At 36.2% G+C, this 20,980-nt stretch overlaps 1 protein-coding gene across 1 annotated transcript in view; it reads right to left on the reverse strand.

Annotated features, from left to right (window-relative positions):
* LOC122798461 (sterol 26-hydroxylase, mitochondrial-like) overlaps window positions 1-20,980 on the reverse strand; it is a 934,778-nt gene that overhangs the window by 110,095 nt on the left and 803,703 nt on the right. Inside the window, exon 8 of the mRNA XM_044067402.1 lies at window positions 4,984-5,184. Within this exon, the coding sequence (XP_043923337.1) occupies window positions 4,984-5,184 (201 nt within the window). The remainder of the gene's footprint in view (window positions 1-4,983; window positions 5,185-20,980) is intronic.

Below are 20,980 nucleotides of genomic sequence, written 5' to 3' on the forward strand. Positions count from 1 at the left end.
ACTCACACACGTTAGGTTAAAGGGTGCCATGTTCCCACCATAGCAGACTAGTACCAAGTAAATTAGCCATCACACAGACATAACTGTTTACATATTCCTGCTGTAACTCATTAGATGCGAGTCATGCCATTCCCAATCATCTAAAAAACAGTGGGTACCCCTAGTGTGGTCAAGACTAACACCACCTTACCTGCCATAAAGGAAGGTACACTCACCACCACAGGTCTAAAATACACAGAGAGATCCCTGCACAACTAATGTTCGATCACCATAAAATAATATTAAATAGGCAATGTTATCAAACTGTGCTCTATACAGCTTTGGCAACAAGCAAGAGACAACACACCTCTGGTTCTTCCCTGTCTTATATTTAATAACTGCTGTTTCCCAGGGGTGTTTCATTTTCCTTCTCCTGATCGCATAACCCCAAACATCTACATGGAATTGTGACATTCTTGTGAAACAGACAACATTAGACTGTGATCATTATGTAAATATGTTTACCATAATTAGATGGAGCCTTCCAAATATATTCATGGCATTGTTTCTCTCCCTTGTTGGACATTTCCTGAAAGCTATTTCTTCACCACTTTGATGATAGCAGTTCTAGTGTGGCACTTTGTGCTACTATGGGGTGCTGTTCCAGTATAACACAAGATGGCATTTCAATTTCAGTAGACTAGGATCCTCTAGGTGGAACAAGGTCCATGTTATAGCAGGATACCCATACTGTGTCCACATTTCTTGGGTTCTAGTAACATTTGACTATAACAGTAGACTTGCCATATTGATAGATTCAGTGACACTTCGTCCAGTGACATCCCATCTTCTTTTTATCTACCCATTGGCAGCTTTCTTGAAACAGAAAGTGTATGCAGACTTTCACAGTTTTTGTACTTAAAAATGAGGTTAAAAAGACAGATGGCTGTTTTATGTTACTAGCCTCAGTTGGGCATTCATTTCTACTCAGGTTCTAAACCTTTCCTTAGTCTTTCCTGTGCAAAGGTGAGTGCCATCTGTTAACATTGTTAGAGCACTTCCCTGAGTTCCTTTTTCAGTATCTGTACAAAATATGCCTTCATTTATCATGCCCAAATAACCTAGGGGTGATGCCTTACTCCTCACCAGATATCTGCTGGGTGCTAAGACTAGTAGGTTTTTTTACAAATCTTTTGTGCCCAGTGCTGCTGATTTTTCCATTGTAAACCTATTTACATTTCTTTTTTTTTTTTTGCTAGCAACAACCCCTTAGTGTTTATTAGGGTAATGAATAGGTAGCTCTGCGGTACTGAGGTACAGGAACTGTTTCAAAACCATAGTCAACCCACTAAGAGTCAAGTAAGGTGACTCCATGCACATAAAGTCTAGTGTCAGGGCATTCATGCCCCACCCACTTGAAAATTCTTCTGTGATCTGTGTATGTAGTGGAAAGACAAAAACCATATCATTATTAGTATTCAAACAAGACACCTGTTTTGCTTCAAAATACCTTAGTAATGATCCTCAGAGTAGGTGAAATGCAAGTGCAGATGTTGGATAATATGTACTTTAGCCACATCTATAAATATCTGTAAAATATGGAATATGATTGGCAAAACTGAATCTTTGCAGGGGTGGCAGACTGTACCACCTTGAGGAACTTTGTTTACTTTCAATTGCAAACACGTTTGAACTTGCAATCATTATAACACAAGTTGCAAGTTCTAAATGGGCATATTTGATGATGATGATGATAGTAAAAAACAGGAACAGATCTCTAACAGCTAAAGAGTCTGAAGTTAAAACAAACGATGAAATGTAGAACAAAAACTTCTGACTCTCCACGTTGCATAAACAGTTTATTCAGAAAGAAAAGACAAACGGTGAGCGCTTTCGCGTATGCTATGATACGCTTCTTCAGACAGTATATTATTAAAAACAAGCAGCATATTTATAGGGAGGCTTAGCCAGAAAGCATATGTTTAATTGATTAATTATTCAATTTGCTGATAGTTTAATTAAAACTAATCATTCTCTATGAAGGGTTTTTTTAAAACCACAGAACAAAATGCATACCAAAAGAGAAGTACTAAATACATTAAATACGTTGAATCATACATATATTAAAGCATGTTTTTAAAATCATTTAGATGTATATAAATTAATATTATAAGTTTATTGCATTTATCACCTTATATAGCGTTATGTAAGGTATATATTCGTCACTTCTTCTACCCTTTCAAGAAAATGATATTTGATGTATAATAAATAATAACCATAAATACTAATAATAAATATATATATATATATATATATATATATATATATATATAAATAGAAATAAATAAATAAATAAATGAATATGCTTAAAATAAATATGTATAAGATAATATAAAAATGAAATAGGATTAAAAAACAAGACAATATATTTTGGTGTCAAGGAAATCTAGAATAACCTTTCTATTCTAAGCTTTAGTGCTAAAACATATACATCCAGCCATAATGTATGAGTATGTAAATATATAGATGTTAAATATTTCATAAACCAGAAAAAATTAGGAAAAATCAATTCATATATTTATTTATTTAATCATAAGTTATTATTATCCATCCATTTATATAAGTTAACCAAGTATCTACTTAATAAATAAATAAGTGAATAAATAGATAAATAAATAGATAAATAGACAAATATATGGATATATATATATATAAACTTGTTTGAAACCACATTTCAATAATATTTTAACATGTTCAATAGGAAAAAATATCTTATACTGCTGGATGAAACAGAAGTATATAAATATAATATAAGAATAATATAGAAAATAATAAAAACATATATATTTTAGTATACCCCTAGAATAAAAAATAAAGAATATATGAACAGTGTATATGAATCATTATGCATAAGGTTATAAAATCATCTCCGATTATTAAGAAAGGATCTTATTGTAATATAATTGTTCAATCCTGGAGTGCAATGGCCTCTAAGTTTAAGGATCCATTTTAACTCCTTTAACTCAATCAAATTTATATAGTCACCACCTCTAGCATTAGCTTCCACAGTTTGTAGTACTCTGAACACAAAAGTATGTGATGGATTAGATATTGTATGTTTAGCTAGAGCGTTTAATTCATTTTTCTTTTTAATATCGTATTGGTGATTATATATTCTATTTTTAAGTTTCCTTTTGGTGAGGCCTATGTAAAACGCAGTACAGCACTCACAGGTGGCTAAGTAAATACTGTAAATACGCTGTACTGTGTTTTACATAGGCCTCACCAAAAGGAAACTTAAAAATAGAATATATAATCACCAATACGATATTAAAAAGAAAAATGAATTAAACGCTCTAGCTAAACATACAATATCTAATCCATCACATACTTTTGTGTTCAGAGTACTACAAACTGTGGAAGCTAATGCTAGAGGTGGTGACTATATAAATTTGATTGAGTTAAATGAGTTAAAATGGATCCTTAAACTTAGAGGCCATTGCACTCCAGGATTGAACAATTATATTACAATAAGATCCTTTCTTAATAATCGGAGATGATTTTATAACCTTATGCATAATGATTCATATACACTGTTCATATATTCTTTATTTTTTATTCTAGGGGTATACTAAAATATATATGTTTTTATTATTTTCTATATTATTCTTATATTATATTTATATACTTCTGTTTCATCCAGCAGTATAAGATATTTTTTCCTATTGAACATGTTAAAATATTATTGAAATGTGGTTTCAAACAAGTTTTTATATATATATATATATATATATATATCCATATATTTGTCTATTTATCTATTTATTTATCTATTTATTCACTTATTTATTTATTTATTAAGTAGATACTTGGTTAACTTATATAAATGGATGGATAATAATAACTTATGATTAAATAAATAAATATATGAATAGATTTTTCCTAATTTTTGCTGGTTTATGAAATATTTAACATCTATATGTTTACATACTCATACATTATGGCTGGATGTATATGTTTTAGCACTAAAGCTTAGAATAGAAAGGTTATTCTAGATTTCCTTGACACCAAAATATATTGTCTTGTTTTTTAATCCTATTTCATTTTTATATTATCTTATACATATTTATTTTAAGCATATTCATTTATTTATTTATTTATTTATTTCTATTTATATATATATATATTTATTATTAGTATTTATGGTTATTATTTATTATACATCAAATATCATTTTCTTGAAAGGGTAGAAGAAGTGACGAATATATACCTTACATAACGCTATATAAGGTGATACATGCAATAAACTTATAATATTAATTTATATACATCTAAATGATTTTAAAAACATGCTTTAATATATGTATGATTCAACGTATTTAATGTATTTAGTACTTCTCTTTTGGTATGCATTTTGTTCTGTGGCTTTAAAAAAACCCTTCATAGAGAATGATTAGTTTTAATTAAACTATCAGCAAATTGAATAATTAATCAATTAAACATATGCTTTCTGGCTAAGCCTCCCTATAAATATGCTGCTTGTTTTTAATAATATACTGTCTGAAGAAGCGTATCATAGCATACGCGAAAGCGCTCACCGTTTGTCTTTTCTTTCTGAATAAACTGTTTATGCAACGTGGAGAGTCAGAAGTTTTTGTTCTACATTACATGATGATGATAGTAATAATCATAGTAATAATAATAATAATTATAATTATGTATGCACAATCTAAAAATCAAATAATTTCATCCACAGTTTGGGAAAACTATAAGTAGCAGAATTCATACCAAGTTCCCATTGAGGAGTTAAAACTCAATAATACATTTTGCCATTCACAAAGGTAAATAATTACTTGGTAAGCCAGTTCAAAGCACACATCATTCCTACACATTCACTGCTTAAGACTGAATTATAAACAGAACCTTTCATATGACTGTTGTAAAACATAATTTAACAAGACAGAGAATCTGAAAATAATACTGGGGAAGCATTTTCTGACTTACTCCTATAAGTGCCAAGCGCATCTCCAGCTCTGCAAATCGGCGTCCAACACAAGCACGGACTCCATATCCAAAGGGTATTGAGCCAAAAGGATGGTGCTTCATACCTACATCTCGCAGCCAACGAGTGGGATCAAATCGATGGGGATCAGGGAAGTGTTTTTCATCATAAGATGCTACATAGTGGCACAACTGAAACTGTGTCTAATTAAGAAAAAATGCAAACACAAATGGTATTTGGTAAGAATGCAGTGTATTTGTTCCAGCAATTGGCAGTTTCTTACATGCTGCTTTCTTTTTTGTATTTCTAGTCAAGACTTACTGATCAATCTTATAACCTTTTGATAGTCTTAAAAGACAAATCCTTAACATATGTGCATTTTCTGACTGGTGGATTATATTATCTTTATTTACTAAATCACAGTTCTCAGTATAGTAATCGATAGTGATGCACAACCTAACACTCTTTGAACTCTTGCACTTACAGAGAAACAGTGGTAAAGCAAACAACCACTTACTTGAGATGTAAAACCTCTACACCATTAAAACAACAACATCAGATGGTGCACCAGATTCCTAATTCAAGCTATCTTACATTTCTAGAATAGACTGTCCTTGCATATCAGGCAGAGAACTTCCTTGGCAAGCTTTAAATGGGGTCTATATCGCATAGTCGAAGGGTCAAAACTTCGACTATGTAAATATCGAACCCAAAGTTTTGAAAACTGAAAGAGTACCCAATTTCTGGTCGTTTTTTTTTTTTTTTATGCAATGTTATACACGTAAGTCAAATTTTAGCTGGTCATCAATTATAACACCAAGTACTTCAGTGTGTCGTTCTGCTTTGATTAGGATGTTGCCAGCAGATGAGATGGTAAAAGTGGATTTCTGGTGGGAGAGAGATTTGGGAAGGAATAATAGGACTTTTGTCTTTTTGGGGTTGAGAATAAGTTGGTGGTTAGTGAGCCGTTGTTCCACAGATGAGAAAGTGTTTTGGGTGATGGAAAGAAGGTCGGAGATGTTGTTGGAGCAAGAGATGACTGTTGAGTTGTCTGCATATTGAATGAGGGATGAGGTGGTACAAGTGGAGTAGTGTTGATTAGTAAAGATAATGAAGAGGAGAGGACCAAGAATAGAGCCTTGATGGACTCCAGTTTGGATAGGTAGGAAAGGGGAACAGGCAGATTGCCATCACACAATCATGATTGTGCCTGTTTGAGAGGTAGCTAGTGAACCACTGGATAGTGGAAGCAGACAGGTTAAGATCAGTTTATTTAGCAATTAGCTTGGAATAAGAGACAGTGTCAAAACCCTTGGAGAGGTCAAGAAAGAGGGAAGATATGAGAATATTTTTGTCTCTGGCTTCAGCTACAGTGTGGAAGAAGGATAAGAGGGCAGTGGTAGCACTATGATTGGGTCTGAAGCCATGTTGGGTAGGGTGAGAAGATTTTTGTTGATTAGGTGTTTCAGATGTTGTTTGTGAATGCATTTTTCAAGGATTTTGGACAGTTGGCAGAGAATGGCGATGGGTATGCAGTTAGATGTGTCAGTAGAGTTCCCTCCTTTGTGTAGTGGTGCGGTGAAAAGGATTTCCAAATGCTGGGGACAGTGGCTTCTTGGCTGGATCTGTTTATGAGGATTGAGACAGGATATGCTAGAGTAGGCTGCAAGTTTGACGAAGTGGTGAGGAAGGTTGTCAGGGGAGGGACAGCATGGTTTGAGTTTTAGTAAAAGGGACTTTATGTAAGCAGTGGAGACAGGGTTGAGAGATAAGGGGGTGGTCATGGTAGTAGTATGTGTAGTGTGAGGGGTGTTTTGACTTTGGCAGGTCTGGGTTAGTTTTTGAATTGATCCAATAAAGTGAGTATTAAGTAAGGTGGAAGTTTCTTGGGGAGCTTTATTGTGGAAGGGATTGGGGATGGTAGGTTGACCAGGGTGTATCACAAATTTTTTGGTTTGGACTTATGTGTAAACTGTGCATCATAATAGATTTTATTCTTTTCATTATTGATTAGTTTTTTGAAAGGTTTCAAAGTTCTTTGTATTTTTGGAAAATAGTTGCCAATTTGCTTTTTAGCCATTGTTTCCAGTAACTGTCTTTCTGTTTCATGAGAGTTAGGGTATCTTTAGAGAGCCAAGGAGAGTAGGATGATTTGATCTTAACTTTTTGTAGGGGAGCTAAGGAGTCAAGGACATCAAGGAATGTGTGATTGAATTGTAGAACTGTATAATTAAGGGGAAGGTATTTCAGGTAGGACCAGTTAATGGCAGAGAGCCTGTCATTGAAGGCTTCAGCATTAAATGAAGAAAGATTGCATAGACTTGTGTGGTGAACAGATAGTTTAAACACTATTGCAACTGTTTAACACGGGAGACTGAAACACAGGAGCTTAACTTGCAAAACGTCAGAAGAATGGTTGAGGTTAAGTTACTTTATAGGCTGGCCATCAACATAGGTTGCTACATCTCAGTTTCAGTGCAGTAACAGACACAATGTCTAGAACTAGAAGTTTTTTTGTATTGTCTTTACATGTAGAGGAATGTAAATTATTTGACGACTTCCACAATTTGCCAAAAGATCCAAGAAGGGTCCTTGTTTATGTGTTTTCACAGGAAGTTGCTAAATGCTAGTAGTTTCTAGCAATGGGGTTTTCACCTGAAATAGTCAGATGACAAGAAGTGATGTCATGCTGCAAGTATCTCAGCAACAATATCTGTGATTAGTTTAAGAACTCTGAGAAAGAGAGAGAGAGAAAGAGAGAGAGAGAGAGAGAGAGAGAGAGAGACAGTGCATTTTGTAGTTTGTCTTTGACCTGACAGTATCAGCTGGGAAATCCACTCACCACATCTGTCTTATCTTGCTATGAGTACGTAAATCTAGGGTACAGTAATTTCTCTTAGATGCAGTCAGGAATATTGTGAAGTATAGCTTAGATGTTTCCCTTATTTATTTGAGACTGTCCTGCAATGTTGTTTTAAATATTTCCTGTGATTTTGAACTCTGTAGTTAATGTGATTATTTACTGAGTATTTTCTTGTTATTTTATTATTTATTATTAAATATATTAAAAGCTTTCAATTGTGGCTGGTCTGTCTAGAGATATTTAAACTCTTAGAGTGCTTACATATCTAATTGGTGACACTGTGTAGGCCACTCCTACTCCTAATAGTCTTGATCTTGGTCAAGCTACCATTTGGATTAACAGTAGCATCACAGAGTAAGATTGGACACTCTTTATTAAGAGCTTTAAAGTAGCTGATAAGGAGTGGCTGGTGGCAGACCAAACTACCTTATAGTCTGTGAAAAAGGGGGCATAGCTAGTAAATGTGTGCCAGCCTTTCCCAGGTGTGTGTGTTTGTGTATAAATCAAATCTCAAAGAGTGTGTGTGTCAGCTACTTGGGCAAGGACACAAAGCACTGGTTGGACAGAGAGGGTGCTGGAGGTCTTGGCTTGGTCACTCAGCTAAGATCTCAACTCTATAGCTGTGCCAGTGGGGAGTCTTACTGGGGATCTGGAGAAAGAGACAGACACTGGCTCCATTCTTACTGTGGGCTCTGTGTGCTCTTAAGGAAAATTGTACTTTACTGTGTGTACTTGTCATCCTCCCAGTGTGTATGCCCCCAACTGTTGCCAGTGGTGAGGATTGAGGCTCCTTGATTACTGGGCTAGAGCTGCGGCATCACACACATTTAATGGAAAGGTGGAGTGATCATTTATTTTAACAAGTAGCTGCAGTAACCCATGCAATCCATTTTCATGGATATGCAACATGTTAAAATATACATGAACATCAAAACAAGCACAACACATATTAAAAACAATTAATAAAATGTATTTTCTTAAGGACTGGAACATACACTTTTACAAACTCACAGATTTGCTTGTTTGTCTGTTTGTCTTTCTGTGTACCTGTTTGTTGCCAGAAAAAAATACTTAATAATGTGTCATTGTGAAACATAATTGCATACACAGTATCATATATACTTCTAGGTCTATATTTCCTTAAAAGACATATACCCATTTGCTTCTTACACAGAAATTCATTTGAAAAATATCCTCAGCAATAAACATTTTGTTTACTTTATATAACAAAAAGTGGATGAAATTACAAGGCAATGCTATACTGAATCATGTTGCATTATGAAAAACTGTTCATGGACCGTGATGAGCTGCTAATCAATTTGAAAAACTCTAATTAACAATTATCAAAAGAATATCATTTTTTAAATAGAATGTGTCATTGTTCTCTCTGTTGGATATCATTTTTTTAAGTTATTCACCATGAAATATAAACTAGGTTTAAGCTTGAAGCTCAATCAGATATAATAAAATCCATCCTGACATCTCCATTTTGGAATTCTGTTTGTTCTCAAGTCTGTGGCTTAGTGGTTGAAATCTCTGCCTTTCAAATCCAGGATCTAGGTTTAATCCTGATTGCAACTGTAGAGCTTACATGCTTTCCTCATCTGTGTAGGGGCTTTCTGCAGGCACTTTGGTTCCATCATAGCAATATGCTGGTTGATTGGATACTCTAAACTGTTCAAATATATTGAATTTACCCTTAACCTTCTGGTCTGTGTTGTATATAAAAAGGAGACACATTGAGCAGTTCACCTACCCAGTTAACAAATTAATAAATTAAAGTGGATTCAATTGAAGTGGAATAGGACTTTCTTACTAACAGCAAGTAAAATCTTCTGGGCTAGGAATATCTCACCCTACTTACCTACCCACCCTAGCAAAGACAGAAATACACAAAGGACTCCTTCTGACCTGACTGAAATATGATCATTCCATAATAGCCAGAGCATCTGATAACTCCTCTACACCCGACTATTTGATACATAATGTGTTGATTCATCACTAAGTCAGCCTCTGATGAGCACTACTGCCTCACCATCAAACAATCCAAACAGCTCATAATACACCACAGAGTATGCCTGCTGCTAGGCTCTCTCATCTTCAAACTTCTCCAGTTTAACTCATTCCCACCACAGAGTATGTCTGCTGCTAGGGTTTCCCATCTTCAAACTTATCCAGCCTAACTCAGTCCCACCACAGAGTACGCCTGCTGCTCGGCTCTCTCATCGTCAGACTTATCCAGCCTAACTCATTCCCACCACAGAGTACACCTGCTGCTAGCCTCTCTCACCTTCAAACTTTTGCAGCCAAACTCATTCCCACAACTAGCCACCAAACTTTATACCAAGCACACACTGCAGAAAAAGTAATCAACATATTTAGGGTTGAAAATGAAGGAGACTGAGTGAGAGTTGGTCATGTGAAACTACTCTGAGTTACATGTGCAAGTTTCCTCTTTGCTGGACAGATGGCAAAATAGGGTGTACACGTTGGTGGAAAGAATCAACTTAATTCAAATGATGATACTTCCAAGAGTATTAGTTTATAGACACAGTGCACTGTTGGGGAGAGAGAAGTTTTGGTTGGTTAAGGTTCAGAGGTTTGGGAGAATTTCAAAAGGAGCGGAGCAGGACATATGATGGGTAGGGGTAGTCTGTGGCTACCCAGGCATTTGGGTGGATGGCAAATGGTTGATTTTAAGCTGTATGCTCTTGCATCTGTAGTAGCCACTATTTGTTTTGAAGATTATGAGATGGATTTTGAGAGGGTAGGGATGAAGTGGTGAATAGAGCTTGAGAAGGAAATGTTAACTAAATATTTTCCTATACAAAGGGTTATGTATTAAATGAGATATGTATAGGTTTTGACATGACAGAGCTTTGAAATAATTTAAACATTAGTTGATTTTCTGGAGAAAATCTCAACAGAAAGGAGTCTGCATGATGGAGTATTTATTTTATAAGAAGGAAACTAATCATTTGAAATTCTTTGATTGGTCTAGTTTTCAGATAAGGTATCAGTTACCCAGACAGGCTTGCTTCAGTTTATACAGTGAAAGCATGAATTAAATCAATTAGTTTGGAGACAGAATTGGACAGGGTTATCTAATTGAAAGCAATGTATTTCTGGGTGAGGAGTGAGTCTATGGTGGGAGAGAGTCCTGCAGCAAGATTTATTCTCTTTTAATCTAGATTAATTATGGAAAAGAGATGTGGCAGTTGAGAAGAAAATGGGAAAAGGTGTAGGTGTAAAGTTCTAAATCTTGTAGCCTGGGAACAAAAATGCTGGCAGCGGTGTATTTGATAACTGCTTTAATTGTAAGCGCTTTCGGCCCGGACCTTTCCGAGCCTTCTTCAGACAAAGAAACAGTGAAAAATAATCAAACACCATTTAAATACATTGGTCAATTAAAACATCAATTAACATTTAAAGTGGAATGCCTAAACACTTGTATATTTGTCCTTATAATATACCTTAAAACACATTATCTATTTTAGCTATCAATTAAAAATAATTTACTTCTTAGTATAAAAATAAATACATGAAAAAATGAATAAAAAACTTTAAAAGTTGTAAAGATAGTAGTTGTAATTCATGCATATTTATAAAATTCAGTTCCTATTAAGGGACAATAAATGCAATACACATTTTATGGAAAGAGCATCATTCAGCCCTGGAAATATATGGGCATTTGTCAAAATCTGCCATTTGAGTTCATCTACTTCTAGCTTAATTTGCCATGGGCCCCCTCTAATGTCATTAACTCTTCGTTGCAAAATAATAAACTTAAACTGATGGTCCGGGTTAAAGAAAATATGTTTAGCTAGAGCGTTATTAACATCTCTGTTTTTAATGGCGTAGCAGTGTTCGTATACTCTTTGTTTGAATTTACGCTCCGTTTTGCCTATATAAAATGCCTTACAGGATTGGCATAAGGCTGCATAAACCACTGCATAAGATTCACAATTATATCTAGAATTAATATTATATTTAATGTTGTTAATAGTACAAGTATTTGCCACCAAAATATTTTTACACTGAGCACAACAACCACATTTGAACATACCCTTGATCTTAGAATGTGTTTTACATATTTCATTCTTTCTTTCAAGTATACTCTTGAGATTTGAGCCTCTTTTATATGTTAATGTGGGTTTGTCCCCCAAAACGCCTAACAGCGCTTCATTGCCTTTAATAAGAGCCCAATTTTTATAAAAAATATATCTTATCTTATCATGGTCTGTTGAAAAAGTATGCAAGAAGCTAATGTTAAATGGCAGTTTGTTAGTGCTAGATAGCAAAACGTTGGTAGGCTCACTTGCAGAAGTACTACAAATTTCAACTAAAGTGCAATTGCCATTTTGTTCGAATCCTTCTCTTAAATTTAATAAAGGAAGGTAAAAACCAGACTTTCTTTTATGTTTTACTTCATTGCTGATAGATGAAACTAGGTAATTAGGATAACCTCTATTGAGAAACATATCTTCCAATAACTTACATTCTTCCTCAAACTGGGTGTCATCAGAAACCATTCTTGCAGCTCTCACCATCTGCCCTTTAATGACGGCCCGTTTTTGATGGTGAGGATGACAACTAGTGTAGTGCAAGAATATGTTAGAATATGTTGGTTTCCTGTATATTCTGCTTTTAAAGCAAGAATTATGCTCGTCTTTCTCTAGAAGAATGTCAAGAAAACTTATAGATTTATTACTTGATTCGTAAGTAAATTCCAAGAATGAAGTTTTCTCAGTCAGTTTATTAATAAAGTCAGGTAAAATGCTATGATCACCTATCCATAAGTAAAACATATCGTCTTGGTATCTTGTATACCAATAGACGTTATTTATAAAAAGAGGTTCAGAAAACAGGTAATTATGTTCCCAGAGTGCCATGACCGTGTTGGCAAAACTTCCGCCGCATGGGGAACCCATAGCGACGCCTGACTTTTGCAGATAATAGTTATTGTCAAAAGTCATATAGTTGTTTGCCAACACAATATCCAGTAATGTAGTGACCAAATATATAATGTTGTGATCAGCTTTCTTTTTAACTAAAAATTCAGCAACCCATTCGATACCTAAATCATGGGGGATAACCGTATAAAGGTCCTTGACATCTACCGTTAAGAACAAGCAATCGGGTTGGAAATCTAACTTGTTAATGTTCTGTAGAAAGGACCACGAATCTTTACAGATTTGTGTTTCAGTATCCAGAAATGGTTTAAGAATCGTATCAATATATTTTGCACACCCATAAGTTATAGAGCCTCTCCCATCAACTATTATTCTAAATGGGGGTTCAAGTATAGATTTATGAATCTTGGGTGTGCCAAAGATAGCTGGAATAGTTGGAGCTAGCATCATCAAATAATTATATAGCTCTAGATCAATTGATGCATCTAGAAATAAATCTTCAATAACCTGTTTAATTCTTCTATATGCTCCGTTAACTTCATTAAGTGAAACTTGGCAATAAGAATCAGTACTAAGGTGGGTTAAGATATTATTAATGTACACTGGTTGGTCCATTAAAACTAACCCTCCACCTTTGTCAGGTTTCATAATCCTAACATTGCAATTTTGTAATAACACAATAAGGTCGCGCTCATCGTTATTTAAGTTGTTATACTTTTTTTCAGTTTGAGTTGCATTTTTAATTGCTCTCAAATCGAATTCACACATTTTTTCAAATGTTGTTAAATCGGGATGTGTAGGTGGATTAAAAACACTAGCAACCTTAAAAGGGTTGTTGTCCGGTGTGGAATTTCCTAAAAGTACATTCAGGTTAAGTTTGCGAACAAACAACTTAAAATCTATAATGGTATCTGCAATGTTCAAACTTCTTGAAGGAACAAAGGTGAGGCCTTTGGATAGAAAGTCTACCATAGTGCTATCAATGTCAACACAGGTATAATTATAGATTTTAAAATCGCCTTTAGATGAAGTTACAATTTTTAAGTTGGAAATTTCATCAGGCTTATTAATCATCTCCTGCGTTGGCGTTTGTTGTTCCTCGATGGTTTCGAGTTGTTGTAGTTCTTCTGGCCTTGATTGGTGACAAGGTGTCCCCTCAACTGAAAACCCTGACCATTCTCGTTACTAGTAACAGTAGTATTGTTATTACGATTCTGTATTCTTTCACTACGTCTCACAGGTTCATCAGAGTGTGTTTTATCAGTATTCGATGAACCAATGTTAGTGTCATTATTTGATGGAATATCATTATCCATCAATGTACTTGTACTATTATTGGAACGGTTGCCAGGGGGATCAGGATAAACCTGGCCTTTGGAATATGCTTGCACATCTCTAACCAGTTTCTTCTTCTTAGTTGCCAATAATTTATCAATTGCTGTGTCAATGCTTGTAAACACACGGCAATATTCAAACTTGTATCTAGGAAAATCAGAATGGTTTTTAATTACTTGATCTAGAATGTCCAAGTCTGTTTTATATGAGTTAATTTCAGCATTATAATAATTAATAAGAGCTTTAAGGAACTCTAACGCTTGACGGTCAAACAGTTGTATCAACTCTTGATGGAAAGGAGATCCCGCTTGAAGGCCTGCAGGATATCTCCATTGGCGAAGGCCTTTGGGAACAACCTGTTTAATGATACATTCTTGTAGGTAGGAAACTTCGAGTTGAAGTTTCCTACATTTAAACATCTTCCCATCAAGTTCATCTATCAGAGTTAATAAATTGTTAACCTGGGAGTCATTAGAGTCACTACCGGAAAGCCGGTGATTGAAAGAATTATTAAAAAATCGTCGTTCCTAAAAAACGTAGTTACAGACGGAAGATTAGTCTGTGTTTCAGTATTGTTGCCTATACCAGACACATTGTTTTCATTACATCTACTTCCGTTTTGTAAATCAATAATAGGATTACCTTGGCCAGGTTGTATGCTGACTGAGGACCCACCGAGCGTATTAGAAGTAGAGGCGGAACCAAGCCTGGAAGCATAAGTGGGCTGTAATCCTATTTCTTTTGATGTCGAAGGGTTGTTGTTAACTAAAGGTCCATTAGAGTTTGCAACGTTGAGCAGGTTGTTGGTAACACGATGGTTACTTCCATAAACTGAAGCTGAGGCATCCACTTTCTGCGTTAGTGCTTCCACTCGTCCGAGGAGCACTTGAACTAATGCGGTCAGGTTGCCGATAGCGTCTTCCTGGCGCAAAATGTTGCTGTTGTTATTCAAACCGTTAGTACTTGCTTGTGAAACCTCTTCGGTTTCATCAAATAGAGGCTGCGAATCAGCTCCGTTCCCACTGGCCATCTTAACCACGAAAAGAAACTTCAAAAACCAAAAACTTTTAAATCTTGTAGCCTGGGAACAAAAATGCTGGCAGCGGTGTATTTGATAACTGCTTTAATTGTAAGCGCTTTCGGCCCGGACCTTTCCGAGCCTTCTTCAGACAAAGAAACAGTGAAAAATAATCAAACACCATTTAAATACATTGGTCAATTAAAACATCAATTAACATTTAAAGTGGAATGCCTAAACACTTGTATATTTGTCCTTATAATATACCTTAAAACACATTATCTATTTTAGCTATCAATTAAAAATAATTTACTTCTTAGTATAAAAATAAATACATGAAAAAATGAATAAAAAACTTTAAAAGTTGTAAAGATAGTAGTTGTAATTCATGCATATTTATAAAATTCAGTTCCTATTAAGGGACAATAAATGCAATACACATTTTATGGAAAGAGCATCATTCAGCCCTGGAAATATATGGGCATTTGTCAAAATCTGCCATTTGAGTTCATCTACTTCTAGCTTAATTTGCCATGGGCCCCCTCTAATGTCATTAACTCTTCGTTGCAAAATAATAAACTTAAACTGATGGTCCGGGTTAAAGAAAATATGTTTAGCTAGATCGTTATTAACATCTCTGTTTTTAATGGCGTAGCAGTGTTCGTATACTCTTTGTTTGAATTTACGCTCCGTTTTGCCTATATAAAATGCCTTACAGGATTGGCATAAGGCTGCATAAACCACTGCATAAGATTCACAATTATATCTAGAATTAATATTATATTTAATGTTGTTAATAGTACAACTATTTGCCACCAAAATATTTTTACACTGAGCACAACAACCACATTTGAACATACCCTTGATCTTAGAATGTGTTTTACATATTTCATTCTTTCTTTCAAGTATACTCTTGAGATTTGAGCCTCTTTTATATGTTAATGTGGGTTTGTCCCCCAAAACGCCTAACAGCGCTTCATTGCCTTTAATAAGAGCCCAATTTTTATATAAAATATATCTTATCTTATCATGGTCTGTTGAAAAAGTATGCAAGAAGCTAATGTTAAATGGCAGTTTGTTAGTGCTAGATAGCAAAACGTTGGTAGGCTCACTTGCAGAAGTACTACAAATTTCAACTAAAGTGCAATTGCCATTTTGTTCGAATCCTTCTCTTAAATTTAATAAAGGAAGGTAAAAACCAGACTTTCTTTTATGTTTTACTTCATTGCTGATAGATGAAACTAGGTAATTAGGATAACCTCTATTGAGAAACATATCTTCCAATAACTTACATTCTTCCTCAAACTGGGTGTCATCAGAAACCATTCTTGCAGCTCTCACCATCTGCCCTTTAATGACGGCCCGTTTTTGATGGTGAGGATGACAACTAGTGTAGTGCAAGAATATGTTAGAATATGTTGGTTTCCTGTATATTCTGCTTTTAAAGCAAGAATTATGCTCGTCTTTCTCTAGAAGAATGTCAAGAAAACTTATAGATTTATTACTTGATTCGTAAGTAAATTCCAAGAATGAAGTTTTCTCAGTCAGTTTATTAATAAAGTCAGGTAAAATGCTATGATCACCTATCCATAAGTAAAACATATCGTCTTGGTATCTTGTATACCAATAGACGTTATTTATAAAAAGAGGTTCAGAAAACAGGTAATTATGTTCCCAGAGTGCCATGACCGTGTTGGCAAAACTTCCGCCGCATGGGGAACCCATAGCGACGCCTGACTTTTGCAGATAATAGTTATTGTCAAAAGTCATATAGTTGTTTGCCAACACAATATCCAGTAATGTAGTGACCAAATATATAATGTTGTGATCAGCTTTCTTTTTAACTAAAAATTCAGCAACCCATTCGATACCTAAATCATGGGGGATAACCGTATAAAGGTCCTTGACATCTACCGTTAAGAACAAGCAATCGGGTTGGAAATCTAACTTGTTAATGTTCTGTAGAAAGGACCACGAATCTTTACAGTGTTTCAGTAGGTGTAAAGTTCAGTAAGGAGGCCTGGACAGCAGTTATTAATATGAGTAAAATATTAAAAAAAATTACCAATCTACTGGGAACAAACTCATAACTGCTATGTAGGTGATACAAAACACTAATTTCATTCTAAAGGATTTGTGGGGCAGTCGAGGGGTTATGTTTGGGATACAGTGGCTTAGATGCAGGACTTGTTCATGTGTTCTGGGAATGTAAAAATATAACAAGGTGTTGGAAATATGTGTTTCAGGAGTAAGAATGTATTTTCTCAAAACATGTCCCAAGGACTTGGGAGTTCTGTTTGTTTGGTTTGGGGGGAGATAGAGGTTGGTCAATAAATAAAAAAATTGATGATCCTCCTTATGATTACATGGTTAAAATCCCATTAGCAAAAGCTTGGAGAGGAGCCATAGTTTGAAATTAGTGGACTGTGGCCACCAATAATATTCATACGTATTATAGGTTGTTGAATATACAATAAACTAGGGAAGCTAAGTTAAAGGTTGGTCATGTCTGGAGCAGAATTAGGGATATTAATCATTTGACAGTGGGATAAAGATAAATGTGGAGGACATGTATTGTTTTCTGTTTCAAATGTTTAGTTTCTTTCAGAAAGAAGGTTAAGTTTTTCTGGGTGTATATTATATCAGTGAAATGTAAATACATTGAATACCTCTTCATTGACCCATTTTCAGCAAAAGCAAAACTCTGTGAACAATCGTTACAGCAAAATTTTTCCCACAGTAAGTAACCAGTGGGCCATCTTAAGGAATTTGTCCTTTTCCCCATTGTACTGTGATCTCGAAGTTGATATATTTAATTACAGAGGGCTCATAGGTTCATAGGTAGGTACTAGGCTATTGACCCTAGGGCCTATATAAGCCTAGCCAAATGGTACCTTGGCTTTTGCCACCCATGAAAATTATTTTCCTGTGCCCCTGTCAAGCAGAGACACAAAAGTGATCCCCGGGGTGAATTTCCTATCTCCTATCCAATCATCAAGATTTTTCTTGAAGAGTGCTAATGAGGAGCTTTGTTTGATATAGATAGGTAGTGTGTTCCAGAGTACGGGAAGTCTCTGGGACAGGAATCTATCCCTCCAGCATGTTCTGTTTATTGTGGTGATAAGGTTTAGGTCCCTAGATAGTGTAGCTTGGAGGGATTGGGATTTCTTTAAGTGGAGCATGTCCAACAGTGCTGGATTTGACATAGCTTTTTACGTTAGGCAGAGATTGCCTCTGAGTAGACGATATGCGACAGAGTAAAGCTGGAGTTTTTTGAGAAGGTCTGCATAGGGCATCTGTTTGAGGCCGGTAATCCTCTTTGTGAGGTATTTCTGTGGCCTTTCCAGTTGTTGTAGATGTCTTGTGAGGTACATACCAAAAGGGGCATTGTAATCTATAATGGGTCTAATGAGTGATGAGTAGAGGGGAACAATGACCTCTTTTTTCCTGGATGAAAAACCTTTTGTAATGAGGTGTGCCACGTAGAAGGATTTTCTGACTACTGTGGCGATGTGATTATCAAAGGAGAGACTACTGTCCATCTGTGTCTCAATGTCTCTTATCACACTTTTGGTTTTAAGTAGACTACCACCTATGTGGTAGTTCATGGGTACAGAGTTTTTACCAAAAGGGATGACAATGCACTTTTTGGCACTGAGCTTGAGGCCATGGCTATGAAACCAGGCACCTGCCTCAGTGAGGCCCTTTTGCAGGATGTCCACATTGGTAGGAGTTTGATTCTGGTTCATAGTTTGCAGTCATCTGTGAACTTTGTTAGACAAAGACCTTCTGTGTTAGCCTGTACTTCAGAGAAGTAGATACCAAACAGGAGAGGACCTAGGACTGAACCCTGTGGTACTCCACTTGTCACTGGTCTGAAGTTGGATTTAGAGTCTGCTACTTTCACAGTGTGGGTTCTGTCAGTGAGCCAGTTGGCAACCCATCTTGTGACAGGGAATTTTACCTAGTTTAGCAAGTTTATCTATAATTCCAGAGTGGAGGATGGTGTCGAAAGCCTTGGCGAGATCTAGATAGGCTGTGTGAGCCACCTTACCCTCATCTATGGCTTTGGTGATCACTTCAAATTCAAAGAAATCTATCAGGTTTAGGAGACATGATCTGCCTTTTTGCCTTTTACAAATGCGAACTGGGTAGGGTCCAGAGTTTGGAGATTACCAATGTCATTGTTTATAAGTTGCATGATGATACATTCCATAGCCTTGCAGACCAGGCTTACCAGGCTAATGGAGCAGTAGTTCCTGGGGTCCGTGGTGGCTCCCCCTTTGTGGAGTGGGATAACCATTGCTGTGTGCCATTCAGTGGGCCCAAAGCCTGAGGTGAGGCTATGATTGAACATGGTACTTAGGTAGGGTGCCAGTTCATTCTGTAGTTCATGTAGAACGTAGCCGGGATATTGTCAGGTCCCATGGATGCTGTGTTCTTGGCTTTGGAGAGTGTGTTTTTTACCTGTGCAGCTGGGATTACAGGAACTTTGCATTCTTCCAGTACAGAGATGGGCCCTTTAGGGGATGAGAGAGGGGTAAAGTTAGCACTGAACCTATCTGCCAGGATGTTGGCAATATCAGTTGGTTCTGTATATTTAGTGCCATTGTGCTGTAACTCAGAGTAGATCTGAGTGTTGCCATTGAGATTCTTGACATAGCTATGGAATGCTTTGTGGTTGTCTTTGAATCAGTGGCAATTTTGTTTTCGTAACTAGCTTTGGAGGATTTTATGAGGGATCTCAGCTTCTTACTGAGGCTGACCACAGAGTTCCACCAATCATGGGATTTTACTCTTTTTTGCAACAGTTTCTTTCGTCTGTTGTATAGTTTGTTTATAGCAGGGGACCACCAGATTGGCTTCCTTTTTTGGAGGATAGCATCTTGGTTCTGTTAGGGATTGCACAATCCATGCACTTGTGTAAGTGCTTATAAAGTGCCATTGTATAGGATTCAGCAGTCATACCTCTATTGCCATCAGCATGGGTGTCATGAAGTTTGCCATTTCTGTCTTAAGAAGTGTGAAGTTGGCTTTGGAGAAATTTTTTACAGTGGTTTCCCTAATGGGGGGTGGGGGTGGGATGTAGATGTCTAGGGTGATTTGCTTGTGGTCAGATCTGACCAATGAGGAATTGACCTCTGGTGTGGAATACCAGTTGCCCATGTTGGTAATGACCAGGTCTAGGATATTGCTGCCCCTGGTGGGGGTATGGATAAGTTGATCCAAAGCGTTGCAATTTATGAATTCCAGAAAACGTTGAGCACAAGAGTTGGTACATGAGTAGTTTTCCCATTTAATGGTGGGGTAGTTGAAATTGCCCATTATTAGGGTGTTAGGTTGTACCCTAATATTTTCCAGTGTATCAAGAAATGAGGAGTGGGAATCCTGGGGCATGGTGGAGGATCTGTAGCAAGCTATAATTTGGATTGCGGTCTTGCCCAGAGTTAGTTGCACTTGGATAATCTCTGATGCATTATGCTAAACAACTAGCCTGGAGGTGTGAATATCCTTAATGAATATGGATACGCCTCCGCCTTTAGTGCTTTGGTCCAAGTTAGGTGGCCGAAAGGTACAGTATGAATTATAGCCTGGTAATGCATGGGGGGCTCTCTGGAGCCTTGAACCAGGTCTCTGTCACAGCACAGATGTCGATGTTCTCCATTTTAAGGATTGCTTCGAGTGAGTGCATTTTGAGGTTTAGACTTCTAGCATTAAGTAGCATTACCCTCAGATTTTGCTTGCTTGTACCTGTTAAGGTGGTGAATTTGTCATTTGAATCTTGCCTAAAAAAGGCACTATAGGGGTGGCAAGAGCCTTAGCCAGTATCCAGAATCCCAAGGGCGACATGTCCAGGCCATCTCTGGCAA

The sequence above is a fragment of the Protopterus annectens genome, chromosome 3.part1 (assembly GCF_019279795.1).
Source record: "Protopterus annectens isolate FY-2018-M chromosome 3.part1, PAN1.0, whole genome shotgun sequence".
In the NCBI taxonomy this organism is placed as follows: Eukaryota; Metazoa; Chordata; order Ceratodontiformes; family Protopteridae; genus Protopterus; species Protopterus annectens.